Raw genomic sequence first — 27,361 nt, forward strand, 5'->3', positions numbered from 1 at the left:
GGCTGTATGTTGAAATTGCCTTAAGTTTTTTATTTAAAATTTTTTTTTCTACTTGCTAAGTGAACTGCATGTTGAAAAGGTGAGATAGGCCAGTAGCTGTCTGCAGATTGCAAATGGATTTCTAGCTGAGTCCTCTCTCAGGCTTCAGCTCAAGCTAGTGTGCCGCTGAGCTAGGTGAACAGGGACTGACCCCACTGCCCGTGAAAGAAGGAGTTTTAAGAGTTTTAAGTAGATTAGCAATGATGATGATGGTCACCGGTCCCATTGAGCAAGTGCTGTGCTTGGGGACACGCGAGGCAGACCCCAGTGGGTGAGGAGCCTGTGGCCGGCGCACACCATGTGCCCGTTGGACCCTAAATTAAGAGTGGGGTTCTTTACCTGATGCTTCCCTGCTCAGACCCCACTCCACCCTGGGCCAGACTCTCCCTGCACAGTCACCGGGGCCCCAGGGGTACGGACAGAGCCTGGGAGAACTGTGGGCATTTTATTTTGGGCCTCAGGGCCCCTTGGTGGCCAGCATGGACCTTGTAATCACAGTAGCAGGTGTTTCTCCAGTGCCCAGCACTCCTGGAGGAGTGCCTGGATGTTAGACTTGACTGGGTTCAAGTTCAGGTTTTGCTGTGCCTTAATGGCACCCCACTCCAGTACTCTCGATGGGGGAGCCTGGTCGGCTGCCGTCTATGGGGTCGCACAGAGTCGGACACGACTGAAGTGACTTAGCATAGCATAGCAACCTGAAGCTAGTGACCTTGGGCCAGTCATTTAGCCTCCCTGAGCTTTGATGTCTTGTCTGTAATTGAGGGTACAAGTACTTTTCTCTAAGTGGCTATTTTGTTCCAAAGAACTCCTGTTTTAAATTCCAGCTTTATTCAAATGTGCTCATTAAGTTACTTTTGGCTGTTTTCTTTGTTAATTGTTCCTGCTTGCCTTCACATTCATTTGTGTCTTTTTTTCTGACTTCTTATCAGATGCTTAATTTCATTCTTCTCTGTTAGGAATTTTAAGTTTTTAGATGATTAAGTTTCCTCTGAGTACAAATTTGTCTTTGTTTCAGGTGTGGTGTTCTTTTCTCCATCTGTGCTATTTTCTAGGTATTCTGCAACTGTGATTTTGAATTCCCCTTTGAGTCAAAAGTTTTTTAAGAGGGAGTTTTAGGTTTTCCAACTGATAGCGTTATTTTTACTTCTGCTCTCATTACATCTTGTTTTATTGCACTGTGGTCGGAGATTTTTGCTTTTTCAGGATTTGGGGCTTTCCTTGAAGTCACACGTATAGAATAACTTTTTGAACATGTTTGCTGATGTACCTTTCACATGACTCATTAGTTTCTGTTTGAGTGGGCTTTAGATCAAATCTTACCTAAGACCAAGGTTTCGCGATTTCTGTGTTTTCCAATGTTCTCTACTTATAGTGATTCTTTTCATTTTTAAATTATTCTATAAATATAGGTTCATGACAGTTGTACTTTCATTGTGGAGTGTACTTCCCCCCCCACGTAAAATTGACTCTCTTCATTCTGCTTATGTGTCTGGCTTCTTTCATCAGTGTTATTACATGTATTTGTGAGTTTCACCCGTGTAGTTGTGTGTGAGTTTATTCCTTCTCATTTATCTTTTATCCAGTTTTATTGAGATATAATTGACAAGGTGTACAGGATAGTGACGTGACTTTCATACACTGTGAAATGATTACCCACAGTAAGTTTAGCGAATGTCATCTCATACAGATAACAAAATTAAAGAAATAGAAAAAACTTTTTTTCCTCCTGATGAGAACTCCTAGGATTTACTAACAGATTTTCATATATAACGTACTGCTGCTGCAGCTAAGTCGCTTCAGTCGTGTCCGACTCTTTGCGACCCCATAGACGGCAGCCCACCAGGCTCCCCCGTCCCTGGGATTCTCCAGGCAAGAACACTGGAGTGGGTTGCCATTTCCTTCTCCATGCATGAAGGTGAAAAGTGAAAGTGAAGTCACTCAGTCCTGTCCGACTCTGAGCGACCCCATGGACTGCAGCCCACCGGGCTCCTCCGTCCGTGGGATTTTCCAGGCAGGAGCACTGGAGTGGGCGCCACCGCCTTCTCCACTGTAACATACAGTAGTGTCAGTTATGTTTATGTGTTGTGTATTGCATCCGTGGTACGTACTTATCTTGTGACCGGAAATTTGTACCTTTTGACCACCTTCATCCTTTCCCTCTCCACTCCCCTCTGGTAGGCACATATCTGCTCTTTTTCTGTGAGTGAGTTATAGTTACTTAGTTACCTAATTACTGGCACTTTGTTTAATTGGCCCACAGCACTATATTGGTTCTTGGTACACAGCATAGTGATTCAGTATTTTTCCACGTTTCAAAAGATCACCACGGTAAGCCTAGTTACCACCTGTCTGCTCCTTCTCATTGTTAAATAGTATTCTGTTATGTGAATATAGTGGCTTCCCTGGTGGCTCAGACAGTAAAGTGTCTGCCTGTAATGCGGGAGACCTGGGTTCGATCCCTGGCTCGGGAAGATCCCTTGGAGAAGGAAATGGCAACCCACTCCAGTACTCTGGCTTGGAAAATCCCACAGGGGAGCCTGGTGGGCTGCAGTCCATGAGGTCGCAAAGAGTCAGACATGACTGAGCGACTTCCCTTTCACTTTCCTGTGAATATAGTATTTGTTGGTTCTAGTAGTGATAGATTTTTTAGCTTGTTTCCATTTTGAGCTATTCTGAATAGTGCTGGCTGCCATTAACACTCTGACACATCTTTCATGCGTGTGAGTATGTGTTCTCTTGGGTTCATACCTAAGAGTGGAACTGCCAGGTCACAGGCGAGACGCTTGCTCGGCTTGAGTGGACGGCTGCCTGTTTTCAGAGATGCTAGCGGTTGGCATGCCCGCTGTGGGGCAGGAGCAGTGTCCTTCACACTGTAGCGCTCGTTGTCAGGTTGTGTCGGCCCTCCCCACACTGGTCTCCGGATTCCGTGTCATTCCAATTCCAGACTGATTTCTGAAATTGATATGAAAATCAAAGGCCAAGGATAATCAAAGCATCCTTGAAGAACACAGCTGATGTACTGAAGAACACAGTGCTAGATGTGGGGACTTGGTAAGAACTACGGTAAGTAAGGCATCGCAGTGTCGGCAGAAGGACAGACAAATAAATGGATAGAATAGAACTGATCTTGAAACAGACTGCACATGAATAGTCACTTAATTTGTGACAAAGGTGCCACATGACAAATGGGAAAGGTGGCCTTCTCAAAAGTACTGGGAGGGGGCTTCCTCCGTGGTCCAGGGGTTAAGGCTCAGCCTTCTAACACAGGGGGCATGGGTTCAATATCTGGTTAGGGAACTAAGGTTCCACATGCCATGGTGTGGCCAAAATTTTTTAAAAAACATAATATTAAATAAAAAGTACTGGGAAAGTTGGATTCTCTGTATAGGGGTAGGGGGAGAATTTTTCTACCCAAAATCATATCCAGGATCAGTTTTAGGTAGATTACAGAGCTAAACATGAAAGAGAAAACAGCTTCTAGAATAAAACAGACTTAGCTTTATGATCTTGGAGAAGACAAAATTCTTTAAATAGGATACAGAAAGCACTACCAAAATAGGAAAGATTTATAAATTGAAGTGTACTTTAAACTTCCTATATTCTTGAGCAAAGATTACAGATGCTCCAATAACATGCAACACATACTGTTTTGTAATTGCCCAGATGCCTTAGAAGACCTGCCAGTTCCGTCTGCCCTGGGGACCCCGGCCCCGCTTTCGTCATGGCTGGTCCGCTCTTACTGTAGTGCAGCTGCCATCTTGGGCCTTGGGTGGTGGTCCCTCTGGGTCTTGTCTCTCTGTGCTGGACCCCTTGTTTCTTGCGTCCTGTGTGTATCATCAGTTGGGGAACGTGAGCATCGAGTAACAGCACCTGTCTTAAGCTGTCTTAAACAATAAGGAATTTATTGGCTCAAGTAAGTAGAACTCCAGAGGTGGGCAGGTTCTGGGTGTTGGTCCTGTGTGGGGTGTCCCTAAGGAACCAGGTGGGTCACTGGTAAGGAGGCTGAGTTTTTCCCTTAGACCAGGTGTGCCCCTCGCCCAGCCGGGTATGGGCCAGCCTCTCAGGCCTCTTGTCTGCCTGGGGGAGGACTAGGTCACTTCCTCTAGAAAGGAAGAAGGGAGAACTGGCTTCCAGGCAGGAATGGCTACTGCATTTATTTGCCTCTTATTCACTGGAGCATCTTTCCTTGCACCTTTCTAAGAACGTAAATGTTTTGTGGCCTTGTGTGAGTTGAAAACGTCCTTCCATCTCCACACTTGGCTCGGTCAGCTGGATACGAGGGTTAATGATGCTCATGAGAGTCAAGTCACTGGCTCATGAGGACTCACTGCCATTCCCTTTGTTCCTCCCCGGGACCTTTTTTGTGGGTCGTGGTTGGCTTTTGGCAGCTTTGGGGTTCTTGTCTTTATCCCTGATGTCCTGAAGTTTCCCGTTGTCCTGTGTTCTTTTTACACTCATTTCTCTGAGCACTTGGCAGGTCCTTGCAATCTTGTGTACTTCAGCTCTGGGAATTTCTCGTGTAATTTTTATTTGATAATTTCCCTCCTCTTGTGTTTCTGGAAATCTTAGTTAAATCTGGACCCTTGGATTAATCTAATTTGGGGTAGGAGTAGAGACTAGTATTCACTTATCCCCCTTGTTAATTTTTCTGGGAGATCCTTTGTCTTGCATTTCTTCTACTGATGTGAAAGTTAAAAATTTGTAAGAATAGTTTGGATTTATAGAAAAGTTGGAGGTTCTGTATATTCTGCTCCCAGTTTCTCTTAAAAAGATCTTCCATTATTATGGTCCATTCCTCCTGGCTACTTAACCAGTATTTATACATTGAAGTCTGTATTATTCACATTTCCTTAATTTTTGCCTAATGGCCTTTTTCTGTTCTAGGATACAATGTTTAGTTGTCACATTTAGGTTCTTCTAGGTTGTGACAATTACCAGATCTTCCTTGTCTCCAGTGACCTTGAGAGTTTTGAAGAGAGATTTTGTAGAATGCTCCTACTTGTGATTTGTCTGGTACTTTTCGCATGATTAACCTGACATTATGGGGGTTTGGCTGTCTTGTCTTTAATTCTTCCTTGGGCTTTTTCCTGTTTTCTGATTGCCCCTTAAGAGAAAAAAATCCTGATGCTTGCATGCTGCATCTTCTCTTAATTTCCTCAGGACATTAATTAAAAAAAAAAAAGTCTTTGTTTCCTGGGGCCTCGTCTGTTTCCTCCAGGTTCTTTTGTTTGTCTGTTTATTTGGTTTCTGTCTTTCAGTCAAGCTCTCAGATGAACACAGCTGATTGGAAAACCTGGTGGGTGGGTCAGAAGGAGCTCTTGGGGGTGGGGTGGGTGAGTGAGAAGCCATCCTTTTATTCTTGAGTCCCCAAGAGCCTGCATTTTTTGAGAAGACCCCTTCTTTGCCAGGAGTGTGGAGACCTCGAGGGAGGCAGTCTTGTTTGTCTCCCTCTCTCCTGTGAGGCCAACAGCAGAGGGAGTCTCAGGCCCTCAGGGTCTGCGCCTCAGGTTTTCACTTAGCTTCTGTTTTTAGCTCCTTTCTTCACTCCCACCACCCTCTTTGACCTGGTGTTCTCAAGTCCAGACTTCTCTTAATTTATCCAGAGGGGTGGGGAAGAGGGAGCTGACGTGGGAGGCTGGCTGTTGTACATACAGTCTTTCTGCAAGTGCTCCCAGCTCTAATATCCTCTCCCCGCTCCCACCCCTGCCCTGCAGTCTAACAGGGCACCCAGTGCTCCTAGAGCTCCTGAGCTCTCTGGAGTCCTGTTTCTAGGCCCCTGTAATCTCCTAAGTTTGTTACTACTCATGTCTGTTATTTGCTCAAGTTGTCCCTGTCGTTTGGGGTCTCTTTGTTGTTGTTTTTTAGAAGGTTTTGGAAAGATGAGCCATAAATGCCCGTGGTCCTTATGCCCTGTTTAACCAGAACACCCCTGCTTTTTAAAGAGTTTCTGTGAATCAAATGAAATTGAATGAAGGGTCATATCTGGGATGTGTGTGCACATGTAGATAGGTATACAGTCACGTTTACGTACGTATGTGTAATTGTGTGTGTGTGTGTGTTGATGACACCACTCAGCTGCTTTTTTCCACGTGATCAGTGGTGGTTGTCTCATAACATCAGGACATCTAGAGCTGCCTTTTGCAGTTGTGGCAGCAGAGGTTTGCAAGGCCCTGAAGAAAGGATGGGTTAGGATGTCTGGTCATTTGGCACCATGTCCTTACAGAGCTCTCTGTTCTCTTGAGAAGGGAGGGAGCCTGAAGATGCAGGGGGGCTGGGGGTAAGGGAGTGACCAGGCCTGTTGGTGGATTCCTGCTCTGCCATGGAGGTCTCCATCGCACCTTGGGACCACTATCTCTAGTCTCTGCAACAGCCTTCCAAGTAGATCTTCTGTCCCCACAGCGGGTTTGGGCTCACAGGCTCCTTCCATCTTGGCGATCTGTGTGGAGAGAGCTGCTGCCTGCTGGAGGGAATTGGTCCTCATGGGGAGGGCTTGCCCCCAGAGCCTGTGCGGCAGCACTGGCTGCTCCCTGGTGATAGAGCTAATCTCTCTCTCTCTCTGTACCATCCTCTGTTTTCAGCAGTGGATCTGTGAGGTCCTGGGGTTTGGGGAGGTTGGAAGGCGTGCTGTCTCCTGAGCTAAAGAAAAGCACTTCCTGCCAGTTAGTCCTCTTGCTTGCTTCCAGTGCCCAGACTCCAGCTGCTGCGGGTGACGTCATTCCTACAGGAAGGGCTTTGGGTGTAAACAGAGTCGCTGGTGGCGGGGAGAGTGACAGGCGCAGCCAGCTGGGCCAGCGGCCTCCAGTGCTTGTGCTCAGCTTGTCTGCAATATTCTCTAAGCTCTCCTTAAAATCGCTTTCATAATTTTTTTAAACAATGATCTGTTTAAAATTCAGATAGTTTTTGACTTCCGTTGCTGAACTCTTGAAGTAGGAAACAAAACCACAATGGAAGAGTAGCAGGAGGCAGATAATTAGCATCGCAGCCCAGTGGCCCCTGCGTCCCAGTGACTTGTGCTGGTGAAGAGGTCCAGCAGTGTGACTGGGAGCTGGGTGACGGGTGATCATTTTTCATTTTGTTTTTTAAGCTTCACGGTTTTTCTGTATCAAGCATATATTCCTTGTTACTAAGACATGTTGGGGGTAAATGAATGAGCAGGACCAGGGCTGTCCACCGCAGGTCTGTCCTCACCCCGGCGTGTGGTTGCCTTGGATACCCCTGCTTACTGCCCTCACGTGGGATGCCTTGAAACCGGGGCAGTTCAGTGCTGTTCAAAAGGTGGTTGCAGTGAAGTGTTGATCTCGAGGGTTCATCTCGAGGTGAAAAGATGTGATTAAAGCACATCTCTGTCTCCTAAGAATTAATTAAAGGCATTCACAGGCAGATCTTGAACCCCCGAGAATTTTCGGTCTTGGTTTGAAGGTCTGCTCTCTGCCGTCAGGGTCCATAGGCTGTGAGACCACAGAGAGGTCCCTGGAGCCTGGAGGTAGGCAGGAAGCTGGAGGCGTCACTGGCCGCAGAGGAGAGGGAAGATTGAGTAGTGTTGCAGGGCCAATGGTGCTGCTGAGCCTGGGGCCCGACCTGTGGGAGAGCCCTGGATCGCGTGTGTTGTGTTCTTCATTCATTTATTCCTGATGCCAGCCTTTGAGGTGCATAGCAGGGTGTTCATCTCAGTAAATCCACAGGGAAACCGGCCAGTGTGGAGGTGACATGCTGACCTGAGTTTGGAGAGAGGAGAGCGGCGGGGGTGGGGTGGGGACGAGAGTGGCAGGGGTGTGGGGTCGCCTGTTGGTCCTGGATTTGACCCTCCAGCAAGCATCGGGATGAGGTTGAAGGTGTCTGAGCAGGTGCCCGTGACCTGGTTTGGTTCTGGTGGGGGGTGTTTAGGGCTGGATGGGGTTCAGGGCAGCGGGGGGGCAGGGCTTGCAGACCCCATGTGCCGGAGAAGTGGGGGTGGGGAAGGGCTCTAGCCCCTGCAGCGTGGCCTTCGCCCTTACTGCCTTTATGTTTAACTGCTATAGCTTCCTGAGTGTGCTGTCTCCTGGGGGTGTGGCCCTCCTCGCATTTCTCTCCTGCATTGTTCCCACCCCTTTGTTGTCCCTCAGGCCTTTACTTTCCTTCTGCTTATTCTCCTTCCTGTGGAGGTTCGTGCTGTGTTCTGCAGTCATGCCTCACGCCTGTCCTGCAGAAACCTCACCTGCCTGGGGCTCCTGCAGGTGGAATGATTGGTCCCAAGCTCCAGCTTTGCAGGTGGGCCAGCTCCTGCCTGTTGGGGCCTGGAGAGATGTGGCGGGGGGTCCCCTACTTCTGGCCAGCCAACCTGATTTTCTGACTGGGGCCCTGAAGGGAGCCACTGAAAGCCGGAGGTGTGGAGTTGGTGGTGCTATCGCTGGGCGAGACAGCAGAAGCTCCCCTGCAAACCCAGGTGGGGTTCCCCACCCTCCACCCTCCACCACATCCTGGGGCATATGTGAACCCCTCTTGGTTGAGCCCATTTCCATATCTACTTCTCCCTTTAGACTAGGGGTCCGGTGGCCGCAGCCCCCAGTGCCGGCCCCCTTCCTGTTTCTGTGAATGGAGCTTCGCTGGAACCCAGCTCTGCTGCTTCCTGTGTTCTGGTCGCAGCAGTGCAGGGCAGGGTACTGTGTGCCGGAGGTGCCTAGTCCAGCCCTCCACAGGAGGCACCTCCACATGCCCAGCGCTGAATAGCCCCTCGGCAGCCACAGAGTGGGCAGCACACATCTGAGAACTTGATGGTTGGCACCTACCCTGTGTTAACGTTCTTTTTCCACAGATGCTGACATGTTGGAGAAGGATGGGATTATTTATTCATCTCATCCTGGATTGTATGGTGATGGTTCTTTATGTTCTGACTGAGACTGGACAAGCATACTGTCTGGCGACCATGTCCTTTCCAGACCTGCTTATTTCCTGACCTGTTTACCCAGCCTCGCTCTCCGCTTCCATTCCTGAGCGGTTCATGCTTTTTGGTGTGTTCTTTGTGGCAGTGGGATCTTTCTTTGCTTTCACCTCATCCCAGGTTGGGGGCTTCTGCTTGTGCCTGGTGACTGTGGCACCTAGGCTGAATGCACTGTTTTTGTGGCTTGTGGGTCTTCCCCGGGGACCCCCCCCTCTCTGAGCTCGCAGTGGGCCCTTCAGTGTCGGTGACTGGAGGAGAGAGCCACGTGGTGCTGGCTCCAGGTATCCTCAGGATTGAGGACTGCTCAGGAAAGCAGATGATTTGCCCAAATGTTGCCAGACTCAGGGACACCTGTGAAAAGCCTGGATTTGCCCCGATGTAAACCTGGCTGTTGTTGGTCAGCAGCATTGGCGTGTAGAAAATGTTTTGTTTTTAAGCACTTTGTCCAGTCCCGTCATCTGTACAGTCGCCCAGGAGGCACCCTTTGAGCCAGGGTTGCCACATGTCTGAGCCAGGGCACTCGCTGTCCCCCAGGCCGAGCCCCAGCAGCCTAGAGTCAGGGTCCCTGGGCAGAGAGTCTGCAGTCAGGTGTCCGCGCCTGGGCTCCAGGCCTGCCCCAGCACTCAGTGGCCTGTGACCCTGGACGGTTTACTGCTCTGTCCTGACCATAATGTAGTGTCCTTCTCTGTAAAGCGGACTGATGACCCATAGTGTCTTCTGAGCATGGAGGGCAGCGAGTGTCAGCGGGTGCCCCGCTGTCCCTGAGTGCTACCCTGGGGAGTCCCTGGCTGGGCGGGCGGGCATCTGCCGCTGGCTGGTATCCAAGTGGAAGTGAAATGAATCCTATTACTCGGAAATGGCTTTTTATAAGCTGGAAGCTGGGAGGTCCTCCCTCTAGTGGACGAGAGCAGGCGTCTTCTGGTGACCTGACGGCTGGGACTACTGTCTGGAGGGGCGGGGCCTGGATTAAGTTGCCTTTGTGGGCGAATCTTTCTGGCTCCTTTGTTCTTGTAGAGCCTGGCCTCTCAGCACTTTTAGGAAAGGAAAGTTGCCAGATTAGGCAGATCCGGATTTAAGATGTCCTTTTCTTCATTCCCCTAAAGTTGTCTTCACACAGATTTGGGGTGCTTTTTGCTTCTTTCTTTCTTGGTGAGAATGCCCAGGGACCCAGGCAGGGCCTGGGGAGGGCGGGCCTGGATGGTGGGGAGGGCTTCCAGTAGGAGGGCAGGACGGGGCTCTAGTTGCTGTAGATGGAGTACCAAGGACCCAAATTAGATCTTGTTTAGGAAAAAAAAAGCAACACCCCAGATAAGAATTCTGCTGCCTACAAAAGGGAGCGCGTGCAGAGCGAGAGCCCTGGCTGGGCTCCAGGCTTGCTCTGTGCCGCCCACAGAACCTGGAGTCTCCACTGGTTCGTCCCCAACGAGCCAGGCTGAACAGACATGCCCCTGACCCACCAGAAGCGTGTTCTCTGGCCTCCCAGCCTCACGAGCCACACCCACATGTTTGTCTCTGCCATGTGACAGGCTAGTGGAGCCCTCGACTAGTAATCTTTGCATGTGTATTGACAGACCAGAAACTCAGCAGATATTCATAAGCTGGGTAAAGCCATACCAGCAGTATTCTGGGCCTGATGTTTGTGAAAACCCAGGGGTAGGTAGAGCAGCCAGAGACGCAGGTGGGGCAGAGCTGGGCCCTAGACGTGACCCCGATTCTTGGAGGAGATGGATACCTGTGTGCTGCTGGGGAAACCAGAATGGGTTTATTTGTATTTGGTATTTGTTCAGTGAAGTCTTCATGCAAAGAACCCTTGCGTGCCCCGAGGCTGGTGTCTGTAACCTTGCTTTGTAAGGGGCCAGGTATATACCAGTAGTTGTTGCTCTCTGGGCCCCCTGCGGCCTCTCGCAGTTTGGCCAGGCTGGCTGTGTGTAACTGGCCTGCCCTGCTGGAGGGAGAATTGGGCCTGAAGGACGTCCATCTGTGCGCTCTACGTGGAGCCTTATGGTGAACAAGTATCAGGCCCCCTCCCCCACAGGGGCTGTTTCCATAGCAATGGTGACTCAGTCGCATTGCCTGTTAGCACCCCAGATTTCTGTAGCAATGCAGAATCCAGTCGTGATGTGTGGTGAGACGCTGCTTTGACAATAAACCACGTAATTTCATGGCCGTGGGTTATTAACATTGGGTATGTTTGATTTTAGAACCTGTTGGCATTTGTGAAATCTGGCTGTGGTCCCTCAGTCTGTGTGGGAAAACAGGTCTAGAGCGGCCGGTAGTGTTCTCAAGTACATAACTTGGTTAAAAAGTGGGAAAAGGGCCTTCTAAAAAGTATGCCTATGGGTTCAGAGCAGGTGTTAGCCCAGCGTGTTCCTGTCTTGGCCTCACTGAGGGGCTTTTGTCAAAAGGAGTAGAAAGCATATTCCCTAAACGTAGTACGTGCTCAGTTAGCATTTGCTGAGGGGTTGAGTTATTTAGAGGGTGTAATTCAAGCAACAATTGTTGACCGATTAACACTCCTTAGCTCCCATTGGTTCATTTATTTTCCTTACTTTTTTCCAGGATGCCAAGAGTGGGGGTGCAGTCAGGCTCTGGTTCCCTAGTGCTTCTTGTGGGGGGACTGGTTAGTTCTGAGTGGTGTGGTGTCACCAGGAAACCCACTGAGCGCTCTGTGTCCACTCTGACCTGTGTGCACTCTGACCTCTGCCCCGGGGCCCAGGCAGTGCAGAATCAGGGAGATCTGTTTGTATCAGTGAACTGGTGGAAATTTGGACTAACGAATACTTATTCCCTAAGATTTATTTTTTATTGCGGTAACACTGGTTTATAACATTGTATGTTTTATCTGTACAACTTGGTGTTTCTATTTCTTGTGCCCCAGAGCATGCTGACCACAAGAAATGAAGTTTCATCCATCATACAGATGATCCTTGGCCATTTTTTCCTCTTCTTGTCCCTTCCTTTCTGCTCACCACTGTTCTCTGTATCTGTGTGTGTGTTTGCTTTGGTTTCATTTATTTTTTGTTTGTTGGTTTGATTTTTGTATTCCACCTGTGGGTTGAAATCATACAATATTTGTCTTTCTACATCTGATGTATTTCATTTAGCATTATACCCTAAAGGTTCATCCTTGTTGTCACAAATGGCAGAGTTTTGTCTTGTATTTCATTGTGTATATGTATCACAACTTCTTTATTCGTTCATCCTTTTGGCTACTGTAAATAATGCTGTGATGAACATTGGGGTACATACATCTTTTCAAATTAGTATTTTCGTATTCTTTGCATAAATTCCCAGAAGTGGGATTGTCAGGATTATGTGATAGTTCAAGTCTTAATTTTTTTGACTGCCCAGAATGTCTGATGAATAATTTTTATTTCACTTGTCTTTGTTGGTTTGGTTTTTAATTCAGTAAGGAATAGTGTATCTGGATTTAAGTGGGTGATGCTGCATCTGTAGTCCTGCAAGTTGTGTGGCTGGGAGGAAGGCACCGCTGGCTTTGTTTAGAAGTGTTTGTAGGTTCAGGGGGAGCAGAGATGTGGCTGTGACTTAGCGTTTCCCACGACAGTGCTAAAGTGAGACATTCTGGAACATGCTTCTTATTAATCAGCTATGTGACTGCAGACGTGTAGGCTGGACGTGGGGCGGAGGTTGTATCCCAGGCCCAGCTCAGGGCGTGGACACATGGCAGTGCCTGCCTGGTAAAGACGTGTTGAATGAATGAATATATTAGTTTTCTGTTGTTGCTGTGACTGATGACCATAAAACTCTAGCGGCTGAAAACAAAACAGACACATTCTGTCCTGGTTCTGGATGCTGGAAGTCTGCAGTGATGTCGCTGGGCTGAAGTCAAAGCAGCGGCAGGGCTGCGTTCTCCTGGGGGCTTTCCTGGCCTGTGCAGCTTTTCCGGGCGGCCTGCACCCCTCTGCTCTTAGTCCTCTTCCACCTTTAAAGAGCCTTACTCCAACCTGTGCTCCTGTTAACCACTCAGACTCTGACCCTCCTGCCTCCCTCTCTAAGACCCTTGTGATTACATTAAGCCCACCCGGATAATCCAGGATGATCTGTCCATTTCAGGATCCTCAATTTAATCATACCTGCAAAGTCCCTGTTGGCTGGGAAGGTAACATACTCACGGGTTCTGGGAATTAGGGCATCCACACTTCCGTTACTCAGCAGGCCGCGGGAGTGTGTGGAGAGTGCTCAGAGTCCTCAGTGGAGTAGTGCCCTACTGATGAATATGAGACTGCACCCCTCTGCCTGGGCGGCTCCCACTTTGGTGGGGCGCCCTGCTTGGACCCCTGCTGGAGCTGTAGGGCCTCCTCAGGGGTGCCCATCTATTTCCCGTGTTCAGGGCTTTTCCTTTTAGACCCAGAGTCAGCAGATTTTGCCAACCACATGTCCTGTTGCATATTCTTTATTTTTTAAAAACAAGTGTGAAAATGGGGGGTGGAAATCATCTTTACCTTGAGGGCCTTACAAAATGAGCCATTGACTGGGGCCTGACTAGTATTTTGCCAACCCATGGTTTGGACTGAACCCTGCAGGCTGGGGCTGCCTATGGCTGTCACCTTGGGGGCAGTTTTCAAGGGCTCTTGTTAATAGTGTGATGTGTGCGCGCACGTGAGTGTATTGGGAGGGGTTCATGTTCCTACCCTAGTGAACTTTTCTATTGTTCTATCTGACAGAAACATCTGAAAATTAGATCTTATCTAGTCTTAATGGAGAATTTCAGGTGGTTTTCCATTTGAAAGCTTATTAATTACTGGTCATTTTGACATGGGACAAGATCCAGTCTCTTTCCTACAGGGCCTTGCAGCCCAGCGTTGGGAAGCAGTCTGGGGAGGTTAGTTATTACCAGTTCTGACTGTGGCAGAAACTCCCTGTGTGCAGCTTTAGAGGCGGGGATTTAAAGATAGAGGGTGTGTAGCCCCTGGCATGTGGGCAGGCACCAGAGAGGGAGCTGGCGTGGAGCGCTCTGATGGGCCATCTTGGTGAGCACTTGCGTTTGTTTCTTCATGGGCCTGCTCTCCTTTCCTGGCCACTGCCACACTGTTGGCCTCCTGGGGCCTGAGCGCTAGGCTGCGTGGGGGCCTCTCCCTGGCCGGCTGTGGCTGCCTAAACCGGGATCTGAGTGAGGAAGGGAGTTAAGTACCCATCTTGGGTGGCTCTGTCCTGGTGGCTCACTGGTAAAGAACCCACCCATCTGCTAATGCAGGGGATGCGGGTTCCATCCCTGGGTTGGGAAGATCCTCTGGAGGAGGAAACGGCAACCCACTCCAGTATTCTTGCCTGGAGAATCCCGTGGACCGAACAGCCTGGCGGGCTACAGTTCATGGGGTCCTAAGAGTCAGACATGACTTAGTAACTAAGCCATGCCACACCGTACCTGGGTGGCTGAAGCCCTGTGGGGAGGAGAGGGGCACTTCCGTGAAGGAGGGTGACTGCTGGGTAGGTGACCCCTTCACATTGTATGCAACTCAGGACGCTCAGCCCTGGGTATCCATCGAGGTGCTGGAGTGTTTCCAGATGCAGAGCGTGTGCTTCTCTGTTCCTGCACCCGAGACAGTGACGGCAGGGCTTGAGTGTCATGTTTCATGTGACATGAGTGGAGGGACGGATGCGCCCAGCTCACTGGCTGTGCTCCTCCGGCCGTGCTGGCTTCAGAATAGGGCGAAACGACTGCAGCAGCTATGCCGGGTGCCTGTTGTGAGTCATGGATGTTTTCACTTCCGTTTTGTCATTGAAAACATTTTATCACTAGGCCTAAGTTGATGCTTTAGCTTTTTTCCCCATATGTTAATTCCAGTGGGAAGTAACAGTCACTTGTACAAGTTTTTGTTCTCCCACGATCAAACTTAGAACCTAAAGCCAAGGGTGAGTGTAGAATGAAAGCACTGGAGCCGGTGGTCCTCAGTGCCCGGCACGTGGCCTCACTGGGTATTTAAATTGATGAATGCCAAAGTGAACAAGGAAGGTGCTTCTGGAGGAGCCAGCGGAAAGGTAGAAGGTGGCACTCAGGAGACGCTGCTTCCTGGGCTGGCCTTTGAAGATTTTCTCCCAGTGGAGGGCAGGTGTGGACAGTACTGCCCACATGGGCTCCTCTCCCCAAGGAGGCCTGCTCTCCTGTCCATGCCTCAGAGAGCCCTGCTCTTGGTGCCTGAACAGGTGTTTCCCTCTGGGTGCTGGTTCTTTGGTTTGAAAAGCGCCCATACCAGCTGCTTCAGGTGATTTCCTGGCTGTACACTTCCTCTGGCTTGGTTTTGCTCATCCTGGGAATGGACAGCTTTCCATGAGGAAGGCGTTATTTGTGATGTTACATTGTTGTGCTACAAGGGAATGAGCCTTTGTTTTTCCACCTTGAGGAGCTGTCCTTGATTCAGAGGGCCTGATGTGTGAAGTTTACCTCTCATTGTGGCTGGTGAGTGAGGGAGTGCAGCTGATTTGCAGGCAGGGAGAGTTCCTATCATTGGAGGTGGGGTGGTGTCTACAAGATGCTCTTTAAATGTGAGAAAGGCTGCCTGTGCGTGGGAAGGGCATCTTTCTAGGGACAGAGTCCGAAGCTTTCTTCACATCTTCAAGGAGATCCATGATCCCTAAGGATTCAGTTCACTGGATCAGAGGTTCTGGTGGATTAACACTTTTTTTTCCCCCCATTTCAAAGGTAGATCGGGAGCGGTGCCGAGAAAAATTTCCTTACTAGATGACATTTCATCGCAATGTCCGATCGTTTGGGGCAAATAACCAAGGGCAAGGATGGGAAAAGCAAGTATTCGACTCTCAGCCTGTTTGACAAGTATAAAGGAAAATCAGTAGATTCAGTCAGATCCTCAGGTAAGAGCTGGTGGGGGCCCAGTACCCTGTGCTCTCCCTCAGGTGAGACTTTCGGGTCTAGGACCAGGAAAACCTAGGGTCCCCTGTCTGGTCAGACAGATGTGGTCCACACAAGCCAGTCTTCTGGGCCCATGGGGTCACCCGCATAGTTACTGGGGAGGCCATTACCCTCTACTTCTATTCCTGACTGCTGTAGCAGGATTTTTTCCTCATCTGTCTTGTCTTATTGAAGCTCTGGCTATTTTGAGCCCGATGGGTAGAATGGAATTTAATTTGCACTAGAGTTACCCTTTTTAGCTTTTGTGGTTCTGCTGTTCCGGAACTTGGTGGGAAAATTTCCTGTTGATTCTGTCCACACCCCCTGAGAATCTTTTGAATGTCGGGGGCCCTGCTTAGGCTTGGCTGAGTCCCCGCAGTCCTGCTGTCATGAGGCCAGAGCAGTCTCCCCTTGCAGAGGGCTGGTGACTGTGTGGGATGGACGTTTTGGGGCCTGGCTCTTCACTGTGTCCTAAACTTAAACTCCCTGAGCCTACTGCCCACAAGTAACCGGAAGCCTCTGCAGTGGCTTCAGCAGCCTGTGTCTCTGAAGTCCTTGGTGAAGTGACTGCAAGTTACGACCAGGCACTTTTGTGTGTTTTTGTTTCTGTTTAAAGTATTTTTATGTATGTATTTAGCTGCACTGGGCGTTAGTTGCCACACGCAGGATCTTTAGTTGCAGCATGAGGGATCTTAATTGTAGCGTGTGGGATCTAGTTCCCTGACCAGAGATTGAACCCAGCCCCCTGCATTGGCACTGCAGAGTCTTCAGTCACTGGACCACCAGGGAAGTCCTTCTGTGTGTGTTCATGGCAGATCTGTCCCTCGTGTTTCGTTTGGTTGCCATTGTCATCATCACTTAGAGTTTAGAAGAGCAGCTGAGTAAACCCAGCATCTCTGCTTCCGTGACTTCCTGTGCAACATCTCTTTCCATCCCTCCCCCCGCAGTTATTCCTCGACATGGCTTACAAAGTCTTGGGAAAGTTGCCACGGCCCGGCGCATGCCACCACCTGCAAACCTGCCAAGCCTGAAGTCTGAAAACAAAGGAAACGACCCCAACATCGTGATAGTACCCAAGGACGGAACAGGATGGGCAAACAAGCAGGACCAGCAAGACCCAAAGAGGTGAGAGTGAGGGGTGGGCGGTGGGCGGGAGTTGGAGGATGTCTCTTCCACCTCTCCTCCTGCTGCTGAGTTGTTTCTCGCTTCCTGGCTCCTAGAGCCAAACAGCAGGGTTTCTGTGAGCCACCTAGTCCCAGTGATCAGTGTCCCTTGTGCCTTATTAAAAAAGCCCTCGTCACTCCCAGAGGAGCTTATGCAATGACTCGAGCCAGTTCCTGCACAAGCCACTGTGGACAGAGCCGAGTGCTTGATTTTGGTTGGGGTCCCCGGGTACTGAGCCCCAGGTGGAGAAGGAGGAGCCTTCTGCATTGAGGGATCGCAGCGCCCCACACAGGCAGGTGCCCTGCTCCCCACGACCTGGTCACTGAGGAGAGCCACACTGGGTCCAGGCACTCCGCGTCAGTATGCAGCTGCCCTGCATCGGGGACGGGCAGGAAAGCATCAGGGAGGGACATGGTGTCACTAAGGCCGGCAGGCAGAACCTGGCTGCTGGGGTTTGCTTGTCAGGCGGTGGAAACGGAGCAGTTTGGCCTCGTCCACCTTTGTGTCCCTGAGGTCTGGCTGCTGATACTCTGGACCCAGAAAGTAAAGGTGGCCCAGATCACGGCCTGCCAACCAGGGTCCTTTTCTCTAATTGAAAATGGCCCAAAGCTTCCTGTAGTTAATTCAGACAAGATGTAGAGAGTGAACAGATTATTTGGCCAGGTGATCGATCAGTAATAACCAAATATTGTAAACATTTCCTAACAGTCTGAATAGGAATCGTCCCGATTCATGGTATAGTGTGACTTGTAGAATCAGACACTGCTGTGTGATTTCTAGCCAGGCCATTTATTAGCTTTGTGGAAGCTGGGGAACCATTTGACTTCTGACCATCAGTGTCCTCCTGTGAAGTACAAATAACCCCTGGCTCCAGGGGCGGCTACAGGAGAGGGACGAGAAGACACGGGTTACGTGCTTGGCACAGGGCCTGGTGGGTAGCAGATGTCAATGTTACTCTTCCTGTCAATCATAAACACTGCAGCCTCTAATGAAACTGATGCTACACGTTTCAGTGTAAGCAGTGAAATGCCTCTGCTACTGCTAGTTCTAGAGAGAGAGGACAAAAGCTCGCTCCCTCCTTTTATCCAGTCTTAATGCACCGTCGGCATGGCATCAAGCAGCTTGAATGGGGCTGGTGTGCTAAAGCATGTTTGCCAGCGAGAAGTGGAGAGCGTTGGTAGTGGCGGCAGACACCGGCACTGTGTGTCTGCTGCCCCTCCCTGGTGGTCGGGGAGGTGGCCAAGTGGGGAGGGCCACCCCTGCTGGGACACGGTGTGTGGAGCACACAGAGAAGTTCGCTGTGGTTTTATCTGTCATGGAAGAGAACCTGGAGATTGGCACATTCTAGGCCTTTCGCCTGTGTCATTAGAAGAAAGCAGTGGATCCACATGTGTTGTCATAGAAAGATGTCGGGTACGGAGTAAAACACAAGTTACTGAGGTGTGTGTGTGGTGTTAAACCACTTGTGTTAAAAAGTACTATGCTAACGTGTGTAGAAAAATCTGCTAGAGTTTCTCTCTGGAGGATGAGATGGTGACACATTCTGTATTGTATGTATTTATTTTTGCCTTGAGCATATATTTTTTTTTCATAAACCAATAGGTTAAAAAAAAAAAATCTCCTGTTTCAGAGTGGTCAGCCCCTGAGGAGCTGTGAACCCTTGGTCAGGAGTGAGAGGCGGGGGCCCCTCCACCCACCGCTGTAGCCGCCCTTGTGGCAGATCCTCCGTCTCTTTGTTGTTCGCCCCTTTGTTGTTCACAGCGGGCTTTCAGTCTTTGCAGACAGAAGCTGTGCAGGAAGGCAGAGAACTGGCCATCCTGTTAGGGGTCGGTGAGCAGACCTCATATGTGGTCCAGTTTCTCGTTCTCTTGGCCAGCCTAGGAGTCTGCCGGGTGGAGGTATTTTTATCCGCCAGAGGAGGTTGGAGTGTGGAGGGACCCTGAGGCCATGGCCTGTCTGATCCTCATGTGTGTCCTGCCTTTGTCCAGTTCCAGTGTGACGGCCTCTCAGCCGCCGGAGTTGCTGCCGCAGCCGGGTTTGCAGAAATCTGTCTCCAATTTGCAGAAGCCGACACAGTCGATCAGTCAGGAGGTAGGTGCTGGGGACCCTGTCGCCGAGAAGGGTGGCTCCATGTGACCTGCCCAATCCAGAGGCCAACCTGAAGAGTGACTTTCAAGAAAGACCCAGATTCAGGATAGAATGTAGATGCCTAGCTGGATTCCTGTTGGCTTAGCTCAAGGTGAGTCACCTGAGCAGCTGCATGCTAGATCCGGGCCCCCCAGTGTCTCCCTGGAAGCGAGAGCCATAAGGAGACAGCAAGCATTAGGCCACAGGAGGTTCAACAGTCTGGTGAGTTTAGAAAGCAAAACAAAGCAGTCGCCTTCACTGGGTTTTCTTAGTGTCAGACTTTCTCTCTGTATCTTCAGTATGCTGATGTGTCCTGGGTCTCCAGGTGAAGGACATTGTGGACAGCAGTCCCTGAATTTACTTGTCCTTGGAAATGTCTTTTAGCAAACTGTCTCTGGGGACTAGCGTTCTCAGAACACACTTTGTGGAATAATGAGGTATAATCCTTCATTTGTTGATGTATTTCAGACACCTCTAAACAGAAAATCATGGTTAATCAAGAAGTCTTACTGTACTTGGTCCATCAGCGTCTGTGGGTTACAGAGGCTGGTAGCTGGAAATCTGGACAGATACCTGGCACTCGCTGGCTGTCTTAAAAGAACCACTCTGTGGGGAACATTCATGGCTTTGCCAGAGGGACACCCTCCTCCAGCCAACACTGAACTGTGCTTTAATTATTGTTATTTTTTGAACTGTGCTTTTAAATCAAAGGAAAAGAAGAAAAAAAAAATCTACGTTCATGTGAGACTCCATGTTCACCAGCCTAAGTCCACTGAGGCGTGTTGAACAGTGGGTATCATGGAGTTCGTGTCTCTTTCCCAGATTTGAGACCGAGTGCAGTTAAGGGGCCTTGGTTGTTTCTGCAGCCCTGGCTCTGTGTCAGAGCTGGCTCTTCGAGCCCGTTGGAGATGAGCTCACTGCGCCCCTGCCGCGCGGTGCCTGGGCTCCTGTGGAGCATGGGTGCTATGGGACTGTTGGGGTTGGGTCTGGCCATGCCCTGGAGCCAGCCCGCGGCCCCTCTGTCTGGCGCTTCCTGGCTTTCCTCTCCTGCAGAGATGGTGAGAGGAAGAGACCCCCAGTGTTTTCCGGCTTTGAAACCTCATCTCAGAGGCAGTTCGACTCTGGGCACATGATTTGCTGCAGTGTTAGTAACCCTTCCTTGGCCGGCCCCATAGGCCTTCTCTTCCAGTTTGGTGCCCTTGGTGGGTGAGGGCCAGGGGCCCTGTGACTGCAGACCCCAAGGGGGTGGCTGTGGGATAGCAGTGACCTGGGGCCTCTGCCTCCTGGTCTGGAGGCCTACCTCCGGCCCCCAGCTGTTCAGACTCCCCAGGGCTTGTGGGCATTCCAGGTCACTGGGGCAAGTGTTTGATAAATGAGTTGTTGCACCTGGTCAGCTCTGCCTTGCAGGCTGGAGAGACCACCGTCTGCCCTGAGCGTGTGTGGAGGTGGCAGCAGGGGAGGAAAGAAGGAGGAAATTATTTGATCTGGGATCCAGTCCAGTGGGTGATGAGCCGTCACGCTGCGTCAGCTTGGTTTTGTGTATCTTTACCTTCAGTTGTTAAGGCACGTTGCTGGGAGAGGCAGCTGAGCTCAGTGGTTGGGGACCTGAAGGGGCTTTGGACCCTGGCAGGGTGGGAACAAGTCCTGGTCCTCCCTCCCTAGTTGGGTGTCTAACCCAGGTGACCCTGGTGTGCCTGGCACCTGGTCTGCATGTAGGGAGCTTTCAGCAAAGCTGCGCCTAGCTGGCGAGCCCAGATTAGGCGGGAGTGGAAGGCTGGGCTTGGGGAGTCGGGCCTTGGAAGATGACAATAGCCATGGGAAGTGGTACTGGGCTGGCCAGCGACACAGCAGGCACGTCAGCTTTCCCACGCGTGTGTTCTCTTAGCAGTGGCAGTTTTTAAGGTACGCACTGGAGTTGGGTTTGGTCTTGTCCCTGGAGCAAGACAGAGGAGCTCTGTGTGGGCACGTGTTCCAGGCTGTGGCTCCGGCTCTGCTCTGTGACCCTGGGCTGGCCGCTTGCCCTCCGGCCTGCTCTGTATCTGTCATGTGGCCAGTGCTTCCTGAGCCCGGGCTGCTTCCTGAGTGGAAGGCTATGTGGCAAGCACGTGTGCTTGGGTCCTGCCCAGCTGGTGGTAGTGGGTACAGCGATGTAGCCTCGGGGCACCTTGCTGTGACACGGTCGGGGCATGGACAGCAGCCCGCTGGGCTGGCCCTGTTCTCATTCTCTTCCTTCTTTCAGAATACAAATTCAGCTCCAGGTGGACCAAAGTCATGGGCACAGCTGAATGGAAAGCCAGCAGGACACGAAGGTGGTAAGTGAGCATGTGGTGTCGCACTGGGTTGTGGGAGGGACGAGTACCTTTTCTGGACTGTCCCAGTTCAGTCCAGGCGGTCTTTAGCCTGAAGCTTTGTGGACTGTCCTTGCTGAGCGAGGTACTGCCTTTGCCTGGGATGGAGGCGCTGATTCTGTGGACCATGTCAGCTCTCTGGTCTCATTGAACATTATCACTGAAGACAGTCCCCCAGGTGTGCGGAGGAGACCCCAGCGCTGGCCCTGCACACCCTGGTTGGTTGAGCTGCTAAAGGAACAAGTCCTCACTCAGCGAGCACCCGCCTCCTCCCTGCCCCACCAGGGAGGGGCTGGCTTGCGGCCCGGGTTTGTAAATCAGCAGCCCTGGGAGCTGAGCTGCTAGCTTTTGGACGGTGGCACCAGAGCAGGCAGAGGTTACGTGGGGTTTGTTGCCATAGTGTCCTGCCTGACACAGGGAGACACACTCAGACAGCTATTCAGCCCAGGGATGGCGGAGGGCGCGTGGGAGGAGGAAGTGTCCAGAGCCTTAGGTCAGTGCTGAGTGGCACGCTGAGATGGCCCCAGGGCAGGCCAGGGTACAGTGGCTGCGTGGTGCGGCGGGGGGCTGGGCTGTGGGCCCAAGGTCAGCAGGTGTTTTTGCAAGGAGCCAAACATCCGGATTTCTCTCTGGACTCTCCTGGTTTTCCAGTATTGGGGGTGTGTTTCTAGCACGGCGTGGCACCAGGCAGCGCTCCGAGCTGGAAGGAGAGGGATGGAGGTGTGAGCGGCTCGACCACAGCTGCCCTTTCCTCCATGACCAGCGCAGGCCACCGTCTTTACCCTCAGCCCTGTCCTGGCATTGCCTCTGTCTTCTGCTCATCCCTGCCGGCCGAGGCCTTGCCAGGCCACACGTGTCATGGTTGAGAGTAGACACCAGCTCCACGCGCCAACTGCCCTGCGCACCTGGCTGCTCTCATGCCCTGAGCACGGGCCCTTCTGGGTTGAGTTGCCATGCAGAACGTCCTCCGTCTCCAGTGGGGATGTCAGTCAGTTGGTGTGGCGGGTACACGCAGCTCCAGCCGGGAGGGCGAGGTGGAGGGAGCCAGACAAGCAGAGAGGGGTGGGTGGGGGGTGTGACAGGGCCTTTCAGACCTACACAAGGTCCTTCGAGAGGCTTTGTGGAGACCGTTCACTGGGCTGTTCACAGTGGGTCTTTGCTCTCTCTACCCTCTATTTCTGTGAAGTTGAAGTATTTTTAAGTAAGTTCAATGAACTTGTTTTTAATGAACAGGAACAATAGAGGTTACTTGAATTGAAGTTGGCACAGCTCTTATGGAGGGCAGCCTGGCACTGCCTATCAGTACCAGCCTGATACCCTCTGACCTGGCAGTTCCTCTGTGGGGCGATCACCCTGCAAGTGATACCTGTTACAGCTGTGTGACACAAGATCTCACTGCCACATTGTAATCGCAAAAGATTGGAAGCAGCCACTTGAAATGTCCATCAAATTATGGTACTTTAATGAAATGCTGTTTGGCTAGAAGGAAAAAAATGCAGTTTTCTACTGATCTGGCAAGCTTTCCAGGACATATTCTTAAGTGAAAAAAGCGTAGAATAGTACTTAGAGTATTTTATCATTTGTGCAAAAAATCAGGATGAGAGAAAATACATTTCTAGAAAATGTATGTGCATTAAAAAAAAAAATCTCTGGAGGGAAACATAAGAGGAAGGAAGAGAGGGAACAAAACAGAAAAGTGCATATTTTGTGAGGACATTTGACGTAGCTCAGGGCTTCCCTGGTGGCTCAGATAGAAAAGAATCTACCTGGAAAGCTGGAGACCCCAGGTTCAGTCCCTGGGTTGGGAAGATCCCCTGGAGAAGGAAATGGCAACCCACTCCAGTATTCTTGCCTGGAAGATCCCATCGACGGAGGAGCCTGGCGGGCTGTAATCCACAGGGTCGCAAAGAGTCCCACACGACTGAGCAACTGACACTTTCACTTTTCTTTGATGTGGAAAGATTGGGTACCTGGGTGGGAGGAGGGTTTCTGTTGATTCTTCTTTAAGGCTTTTTACCTTTGAACCTTTTGATTTACTTATGGAAATAAAACTTGGTTTAGAAAATAATTCTAAAACACAGTAAAATATCCTGTCAACATGTGGTAGCTCTTCTGGGAGGCGGCAGAATCCAGTAGCCCAAGAGGAAAGAAAAGACGTGTGCTGACTATGACCCCTTCTACGCGGGGGTTACAGCCTGTGAGGCTTCCAGGGCTGTGCACAGACATTGTCACGACTTTGGCACTGTTGAGGTTCTTCCGGAGTTGACAGACTCTGCATGTGGAGGGTGGTCCCGGGCCTGTTTCACCTGGACCAGGCCCAGGCCTAGGCCTGCCTGTGTGGTTCAGGCAGAGGCCGGAGGTGCGTGGCCCGCGGGCTCTGCTGCCTGAAGCACCAGCAAGCAGGTCCCTCTGGGGCTGTGCGAGAAGCCCCTGACTGTGCTGTCTCTGCTCCTCCTGGCAGAGAGCAGAGGGCAGGAGGGAGTGCTGGGTGAGCATTACCTTAGGAGTATGACTTTGCTGTGAATGCTGGAGTTCTTCACCTTCTACTTTTTATCTCTGGAGGGCAAGTTTTATTCATGATTAGAATATCAGCTTCATGATTATCAAGACAGGAAAAAAGTACTAGGCTTTTATTGTTTTTTTGGTTATTATTTTGACTTCACACTGTCTACTTTTTTGTGTGTGTGTGGCCACATGACATGTGAGATCATTCCTTGACCAGGGGTGGAACCCATGCTCCCCTGCAGTGGGAGCTCGGAGTCTTAACCCCTGGACCACCAGGGAAGTCCGTCTGTTCATGCTTTTAAAGTATTGACTTTCATATTTCACTCCTGCCAGTGACCTTTTGATACAGTGAGGCAACTGTGAGAGCAATGGTCCTCCTTCCTGACACCTGGCGATTGTCTCTCAAGTGAATCATTGGTTAGTAATGTGTCTGTTTACCCCCCTGGTGGGTTCATTTGACCCCCCCTGGACCTTTTTACTAAGGGGGATGGTGAACGGATGGCCACCTTGAGCTTCTGCACTAACCCTGCTGCCTCTTTCTCACAAAGTCTGCTGTCGTCAGCAGGTCCTCTGATTAATGATTCCTAGGGACAGACTTGGGTCTGTCTGGGGGTCAAGGTGAGCCACGGTTGGATATTTTACTGTGTAATGTTGCTGCTGTTAAGTTTGCGTGGTGCTGCACACGCGCTGTGTGTTCCCTGAAGGGACCAGTCCCGCTCCAAGCCCTAAAATGCATCACTTTTCAGTACCCGTTCATCGAAGAGATGATCTCAGGGTCCCAGTGCTCCTTGCTCTGAGTGGTAGGAGCGACGCTCAGGAAAGGCTATTTCTCTGCAGGGGTTGATAGTGTTGGGGACTGAATGAAAGAACAAGGAAAGAAGTTGTTCCTGGGATTATAAGAGTTAGAGTGTTTGGCCTTGCAGAACTTGAGGAGCTTTGTAGGAAATGGTTTACTAGAGTGGACAGACAATCCAGGAGGCAGTGTGAGCTGTGAGGTGTTGGGGAGGGGCGTTACCTCCACCCAAAAGCTGCTGACTCCACTGGATAGGTTTCCCCAAAGACCATGCTTGACTCCCCCTGCCCAGGACCACCGCCGAAAGGACGATACTGCCTTCCTCCAGGAGTGGGAAGGAAGGCTCAGACCACAGTAGCTGCCATACCCAACCCCTGCTGTCTGTGACCAGCTCTGGCAGGGGGCCTGCTGCGGTCTGCAGGCAGCCTCCCCTTGTCACCCTCAGGAAACCCTGGTGCCACTCTGTGGGCACAGAAGGCCAGCACAGACGGCACCGCGGGAAGCAGCGCCCTCAGAGTGGTGGGGCCGCCAGTGTGCTCCAAGGCTGAAGCAGAGAACCATGGACCCCAGTCTCACCTGCCCCCTGAGTCTTTCTGATTCTCTTGACAGGTTTAAGGGCCTCAAGCCGACTGTTATCCTTCTCTCCCGAGGAATTTCCGACGCTGAAAGCAGCTGGAGGGCAGGACAAGGCTGGCAAAGAAAAGGGCGTCTTAGATCCGTCGTATGGGCCAGGACCAAGCCTCCGCCCTCAGAGTAAGTGAGCTGCAGCCCCCGTCTGGGAACAGGAGAGTTCCCCTTCAGCTTCTACTTCTCAGACACGAGCCATCTCTCAAGCAGCCAGGCTCCCTGCCTGGAGAGCACAGCTGCCGATCCTGTACCGGGTCCTTGTGTCTGTGCACTCACTTCCCGCGCTGGGCTGAAGGTCGCGCCTCCCTTCCCGTCCTTTGGGTCAGTCCAGGCCTGTGTCCGTCTTCCCAGCAGTCATCGGAGGCTGTGCTGTGCCTGGGTGGTCACGGTAGGGACAGCTGGACCAAGGGCCAGTTAACTTGATTCCCAGTTCAAGAGCTTATCTTCTAAGCAGTGGTTTCCAGAGCTAGCTGAGTCCTGTCAGAATCACTTGGGCGTTCGTTAAGTCTGATTTCCAGCCCTCTCCTACCCACTAGCCGAATTAGAATCTGTTTTTTAACATGTTTCTCTGGTTGAGTAGCCAGCCCAGCACTCATCTCCATGGCCCCTCATCTGGGGTCTGGCCAAGGGGTAAGCAGGGTTGTGTAGCAATTCTTATCGGTAATACTTTTTTTCATAGCCTTGGGTGGTTAGAATTTAAGGTGTTGTTTGGGAATGGGATTTTCCATCAGTTTTAATCACGGATTCTGAAATAGCCCTTGAGGTGGGGAGTTGATCAGGTTTTGAAATATGAGAGACTTTTTTATCTGCTTGTTTTGATTAATTCCCAAGTTATCCCAGAGTCAGAATGGATATCCTATAAATGAAATGATCACCATGCAGCTCTTTGATAAAACATACTGTCTTCTCAGTGGTCTATGCTGGGTTATTTTGTTTGTTCCAAATATATAATCAGATTTCTTAGGCTAAAAACATCAACTTTCTGGGATTAATTAAGATGAGCTGCTGTAGGACTGTAACAGTTTAGAACTAGAAGAAGTTTCTGGAATCAGTTCTGTCTCATTGTTTGAGAAGATGAACAAGCAGATGACCTTGGGTGACCAGGGCTTGGCTAAGGTCATGTACAAGGGGACTGAAGAGTTGGGAACAGAGTGACTTTGTGGCTCCGATCCTGGGTTCCATTCTCTTAGGGGTCAAGTACTCAAGGACCTTTCATGTTTCAACTTCTGTAACTATAAGTTGACTAAAAAGAGAAGTCTTTTTGGCTCATCTGATTCCTTGTTGGCCTGTAATCCCACCAGGTTTTGCTACGTTGAGCAGGAGAAAGCATCATCTTAAAACGACGGTCAGAGAGGGTTGGCAAATTTCAGTCTGTGAACTGCAGGAGGTTCCCCCAGGCCACTGTGGGAGCAGGTGGGATGAGGCCTGGGCAGGGGGGCCCAGACCCTTCCAGCCCCTACTTGAGGGGACCAGTAGCTGTTTTCTACATCACATCTAGGAAGTCCCTGACTAGAGTTAGCACTGCTGAGCAGTGTTTGAACTTGCGTCAGGAACTCTGGTTCCAACATCAAGTCCAGTGCCAAGCCCGGTACCAATCCCAATGGGACTGGGTCAGTATTAGTGGAAACAGTGGCCCAAGACTGCTCTTATGGGACCTTCTGGGTCTCTTTGGGGTGTTAGGTCTCAGGTTGTGTGGTCTCTGAGTTGATGAAGGAAGACCACCCCTTGTTTACACTTGCCTTCCCTCTGAGGAGACTGTGTTTTGTGTTTCTCTGACAGTCAGACACCCTCAGCAGTTTCATACTCATTGGCCAGATGTCTGCCCCCCACCTTCCCTTACAGACTTGACCAGTCGACTCAATTCTTCACTTTGGGTTTTTTTTTTTTTTTTTTTTTAATTTTTGGTGAGTGAGGGGGGTCCCTTGACCTTCAGAACCTCATACAATCCCTCCTCCCCCCTCCTCTTTCCTCTC

At 50.6% G+C, this 27,361-nt stretch overlaps 1 protein-coding gene across 13 annotated transcripts in view; it reads left to right on the forward strand.

The window, feature by feature from the left end:
- The window catches only part of PRRC2B (proline rich coiled-coil 2B), an 84,433-nt gene that overhangs the window by 12,477 nt on the left and 44,595 nt on the right, over positions 1-27,361 (forward strand). For 10 of the 13 annotated variants that reach the window (XM_070799438.1, XM_070799445.1, XM_070799441.1 and 7 more), the window contains exons 2-6: positions 15,618-15,787; positions 16,772-16,949; positions 18,977-19,079; positions 21,355-21,427; positions 25,371-25,514. In XM_070799438.1, coding sequence (XP_070655539.1) covers positions 15,673-15,787; positions 16,772-16,949; positions 18,977-19,079; positions 21,355-21,427; positions 25,371-25,514 — 613 coding nt within the window. In that variant the 5' untranslated portion in view covers positions 15,618-15,672. Of the gene's footprint in view, positions 1-15,617; positions 15,788-16,771; positions 16,950-18,976; positions 19,080-21,354; positions 21,428-24,301; positions 24,386-25,370; positions 25,515-27,361 lie in introns of those variants that run through there. The other 3 variants (XM_070799439.1, XM_070799448.1, XM_070799447.1) reach the window with 3 other exon arrangements.

This window comes from Bos indicus, chromosome 11 (assembly GCF_029378745.1).
Source record: "Bos indicus isolate NIAB-ARS_2022 breed Sahiwal x Tharparkar chromosome 11, NIAB-ARS_B.indTharparkar_mat_pri_1.0, whole genome shotgun sequence".
In the NCBI taxonomy this organism is placed as follows: Eukaryota; Metazoa; Chordata; class Mammalia; order Artiodactyla; family Bovidae; genus Bos; species Bos indicus.